The 4,529-nt window shown below is 57.8% G+C and overlaps 1 protein-coding gene across 1 annotated transcript; it reads right to left on the bottom strand.

Annotated features, from left to right (window-relative positions):
* Positions 1 to 2,212: 2,212 nt before the first annotated feature.
* On the bottom strand, positions 2,213 to 4,243 carry LOC121024404 (transcription factor COE3-like). Its single transcript, XM_040466632.1, has 4 exons — positions 3,799 to 4,243; positions 3,557 to 3,713; positions 3,127 to 3,190; positions 2,213 to 2,433 (listed from the first exon to the last, which is right to left on the bottom strand). Exons 1-4 carry the CDS (start codon positions 3,930 to 3,932, stop codon positions 2,234 to 2,236), a joined length of 555 nt encoding a protein of 184 aa, XP_040322566.1. The 5' UTR covers positions 3,933 to 4,243; the 3' UTR covers positions 2,213 to 2,233.
* Positions 4,244 to 4,529: the final 286 nt, after the last annotated feature.

The raw sequence follows: 4,529 nt of genomic DNA, 5'->3' as shown, positions 1-4,529 counted from the left end.
GTGGGCGGCAGGGCCCGGGGCGCAGCAGCCGCACGTGGCCGCGCCGGGCGCCCCCAGAAGTGCTCAGGGCCCCGGGGCGCGGGCCCGCGCGGCCACGTGCTCCTCGCCGGATGATATTTGCAAAGAAAGTGCTAATGGCCAATCTGGTGTTTATTTTGAAACTGCTAACAATGATTTTTCTCGGGTAAAAAGGCAGTGTCTGCGCACACGCTCGGGTGGGTTTTGAGCAGAGGCTCCGCCAGATGGTGCGAAGGCCGAGGTGCGCTCACGACCGCGCGCGGCCCGGCTCCGCCGCCGGGAACCCGAGCCGGGGGCCGCCCGCACCAGCCCCACCGCCGGCCTCGCAGAAAAAGGAAAAAACGGGGGGAAAGGTCACTGGGGGAGGGGCAGGGGGCGGGGGCCGAGAGCCGCAAGTTCCCGGCAGAAAATTTCCACGGAAGGGGGAGGGGAGTCCCCTCTCCAGTTCCCTCCTCCCCCCCGGCACCGAAAATTATCTGGAAATTACTTCCAATCTCCTCGGGCACTTCTCACACTTGCCTCCAGTTCCAGGCGGACAAAGCCCTTTCTCGACAAGGCCCGGGGCTGCCCTCTGGGAAGCGGGAAGGGTCCCCGCGAGCCCCTCCGCCCCAGCCTCCCTCGGGATCCGCTGGGAACCGCGGCAGCGATGGGCCGCCTGGGGCTGCGGGGCGCTTGGCCGCGGCAGGCGCCGGCACTTCTCAGAGCCCGGCTTGTCCTCCGATGGATCCCCGTATTTATATTTGATTTATTTTTTATTTTGTAGCACAAACAGAAATCCATAAACTGTCGGTTCAGCGCCATTGACTCTTTGATCAGTTACTGGGCTATTTCTTTCCTTCCCCCCCCCCATCCCCGTCAGTGAGAGGAGATTAAATGCCTTTATTTTCAGCCCTGTTTATGTTGCAAAGGTGCACGGCTAAATGAACAATGAGAGTACACTGAAAACGAAGCCGCCTCCTCTATGCAAACCAGAGAAACTCACGGCTGCCTGCACCCACCTCTTAATTAGACCACTGCGGTTCCGACAACATTTAGCCCTCCTGTACAAAGGAAATAGACGCACCCTGCCAACCAGCAGCCCCGTTTCGAGGCTTCTCTGAATCCCAGTGAAATAATCACCAAAGGGCACACAGCTGCCTCCGTCTTTCTCACAAAGACACTACTTTACCTGCAAGATCGGTTTTACCCTGAGAGAAAACCAAAGTGTTTTACGCTGCAGACGTTAAAATCCAACGCGCTTGTTGCCTAGGTCAGGACCAACTTTTTAAAGGGGAAGTAAAATCCGAAAAAACTAACTGCTGTGCCAACAGTGGGAAGCTTGCGTCCTGGGCTGCAGGCAGCACCCAACTCCTGTCCTACTTGGCTCACCAACCCCTGAAGTTACCATCAAAAACGGAGGCGCTACTTTCTACTTCCATGTCCAAGCCTGAAGCCCACCTCGGACGTCTATTTTACATCCAGCTGTGCCTAGTGGATTTAATTTTCGCATGGAACTTGCCCCTCCCCCAACACCATTTTAAGAAAAGTGGGGGTGGGGGGAGATCTTTACAGCGACTAAACAACAGTACTACCCAGCACAAAACCAGCCAGACTGCACAGCGTGAAAAAGCAATGAAGCGCTTTTCTGCACTTAATCACATTACTGATAGCCAATAGTTATCATCGGAAAAGTTGACCAAGACAGGTTAAATAATTTAATAAGGAACTGCTTGTAATTATGTTATTTACAAGGTGTGACAGAGGGTGGGAGAGGGGAACAGAGGCAGCTCCCAGAGCAATGGACGGGTGTGGGTGACCCCTGGAGCTGGGAGTTTGAATTATGGAGAGGGGAGGCTGAGAGGTGAAGACGGGCTAGCGGAGAACAAGGTGACTTTTCACCCCAACACATTTCACTTTTAAATCCAAATCAACGTCTCGCGTTACTAGACCATCACACCGGAAAGGGGGGGAAAATGAACTAATCAAGCCCAACTCAATGGGCTTTGGAAAGGAGTTAGTTGCCTTTGTTATAGAAAAAAAAAAAATCAATGAAATGATTCCAAGCAGAGAGAGAGAAACATTTAAACATATACGAGAGGGGGAGCCTCCTGAAATTTCTCTGTCAAATATTAATTACCACAGCTAATTAAGACTTGGATTCCACGCAAAAGCCATCTAATAGAGCGTATATGTCCTATTGTGATGACAACAGTAACTACTTTACCAATCGCATCGTTTATTCCAATAAATATGGAATTCTCATTAGCATGTCAAGGAAGCCAAGTGGAAAACAAGTCCAGAGACCCATCTGCCCTCCTCTCAACCCCAGGACAACCCAGCTGAACAGTGGAAAGTAGTGCGGAGGCTTAAACTTTCTCACCTGTTTGGTCATTGAATCTATGAGGCGCACATACAGGTCCTGCTCCGTTCTGACTCCTGCAAAAAAAAACAGGGATAAATTCTCATCAGGATTTTAGCCAGGGCACCTGGGGCACAGGGCTGCTGCTGCCGGCGGTGATGCAGCAAAACTCAGCCATGCCCTTTAAGAGGCGAAAAGGAACCCCAATCGCTGCCCCTGCTCTGAGTTTCTTTTCCTCGTCAGGAACCTCTAAGACTCTCAGGGTTTGCACTGGAAGGTGCGACAAATTTGCCAGGCTGCGAGCAGGCCCGGTGGCTGCACCGGGTGGGCCCATGTGGTCATTTATTTTTAGAAAACAGAAAGCATGAAATGGAAACTGAGTGAGAGTTTGAACTCTTTCTAGTGTCTCTCGAGGATTTTTTTTTTTTTTCAAAAACTCGTGCACAGGAAGTCAGTTCCGCTCCGCTTATGGAGCTGCCCCCATCTCCATAATTAACATTAATTTGCAAAATTGAAAAAAGTCACTTAAAAGTGATGTCCTCCTGAAGCCCCATATCGATCCCCCTTTTTACTTTCTGCTTCGAGCCCCACCGGTTAATCATGTGAAGTGCCATCGACTTATTGATCGTTTATGTTTTGTTTTCCGCCTATGCCACGAGAATATTTCGTGTTTACATCCGTGTCATTTTAATCTCGCAATCTTTGAGTCCGTTAGCCGTCTCGGGAAAGGAGGGCGAGCCCGGGCGGGGCGGGCGGCGGCGGCCACTTACCGTTGCTGTACAGCAACTGCAGTTTATAGTGGATGCCGTTGTTGGTTTTCTCGTTGTTGGGCTCCTGAAAGTAACGATAAATAATTGCGTTTAGTGCGATCGGCGTCCGGCGCGGCCACCGCGCTCGGTCCCCCTGCGCCCCCGAGGCCCCGCGGCCTCACACATGGCAGGACTCGTAGCTGGGAGCGGCGCGGTGATGTCACTTTCCCGCTGGAAGCCCAGCGTCCTCCTCGCCCCGAGCGAGTCCGGGGGCGCGCAGAAGTTGCGCAGCCCCTCGGCGGTGGCCCGGGCGGCCGCACGTGGCGGCGGCGGGGGCGCCTCGCCGAGCGGTCCCCGCCGCCGAGGGGGGCACGCGGGGCCACCGCGCGCGGGCACCGCCCGCCTCCCACTTGTAGAAAGGTGGAAGGTGGGATGGAGTGCGGGCACTTACTTTCTCTTTCTCCACGAAGTCCACAAAAGCGGTCCTTTCGATCTCCACCGGCTGCCCCTGCCTGTCGTAGAGCGCCAGCACGAAGTGGAAGAAATTGGACTTCCGGAGGTTGGAGGGCGGCTGCTTCTCGAAGTGCGCCCGCGCCAGCCCCACGCCGCTGCGGGAGGAAAGGGACAGCGGCCCGGTGAGGAGCGCGGCGGCCGGGGCCGGGGCCGGGGCGCGCGGGGGCGGCCGGTACGTACCTCTGCGCGGCCGTGTTGGCGTCCACCACCCCCGCCGTGTGCATCCACGAGCGCACCGGGTTCATGCCGCTGCCCAGCGGCTCCTCCTTCATGGTCGTCCCCCCGCGCGGAATATTCTCCTGAATCCCAAACATGAAAACTGCTGGCGGCGGCCGCAGCTCCCGGCCGAAAGCGCTTCCGCGAGCAGCGGCGCTCGGGGCTCGGCGGCAGGCGGCTACCCTGGCCGCGCTCGCCCTGCTCGGCGCCTGCGGTCCGGCCCCGCCGCCGGCTTCAGCCCGTCCCGGGCAGGCGCCACATACACCAGCGGCCGGGGCGCTCCGGACGGCCGGGGGGGCGCGGAGGCGGCTACACCGGCGGCGGCGGCGGCGGCGCTTCGGAGGAGCAGGACGCGGTGGCCGCGGCGGCGGTTGTTGTTGTTGTTGTTTGCAGGCGCGCTCAACGTGGTGTCATCCTAGCCAGGCGGCGTCCGCGGCTGCAGGACACTGCGGGATCGCCCGCTTCTGGCGCGGCCCGCCTGCTCCAAAGACAAATAAACGGGGCAGTGAGTGCCGCGGCGCAGTCCCGGGCGCAGGCGGGGCGCGGCGGGGCCTGGAGCGGCGCGCGCAGCGGACGGAGGCGCACAAAACTCAGCCCTCTCTCCCCGAGGAATGGACCCTTTCCCGGGAGCCAAAACTCGAAGCCCCCGGGAGCGGCGCTGTCAGAGGGTGACGTCGGGGGGCGGCGCCTGCGCC

Source organism: Herpailurus yagouaroundi, unplaced genomic scaffold (assembly GCF_014898765.1).
Source record: "Herpailurus yagouaroundi ecotype Mexico unplaced genomic scaffold, PumYag 64467, whole genome shotgun sequence".
In the NCBI taxonomy this organism is placed as follows: Eukaryota; Metazoa; Chordata; class Mammalia; order Carnivora; family Felidae; genus Herpailurus; species Herpailurus yagouaroundi.
The sequence above is the reverse complement of the archived record's forward strand: the minus strand, read 5'-3'. Positions and strand labels throughout refer to the sequence as shown.

Coding starts and splice junctions, on each gene's coding strand:
- LOC121024404 (XM_040466632.1), bottom strand. CDS start 3,932: ATGTTTGGGATTCAGGAGAATATTCCGCGCGGGGGGACGACCATGAAG. Junction 3,191..3,556: donor ACTTCGTGGAGAAAGAGAAA/GTAAGTGCCCGC, acceptor CGTTACTTTCAG/GAGCCCAACAACGAGAAAAC. Junction 2,434..3,126: donor GCAGTTGCTGTACAGCAACG/GTAAGTGGCCGC, acceptor TTTTTTTTGCAG/GAGTCAGAACGGAGCAGGAC.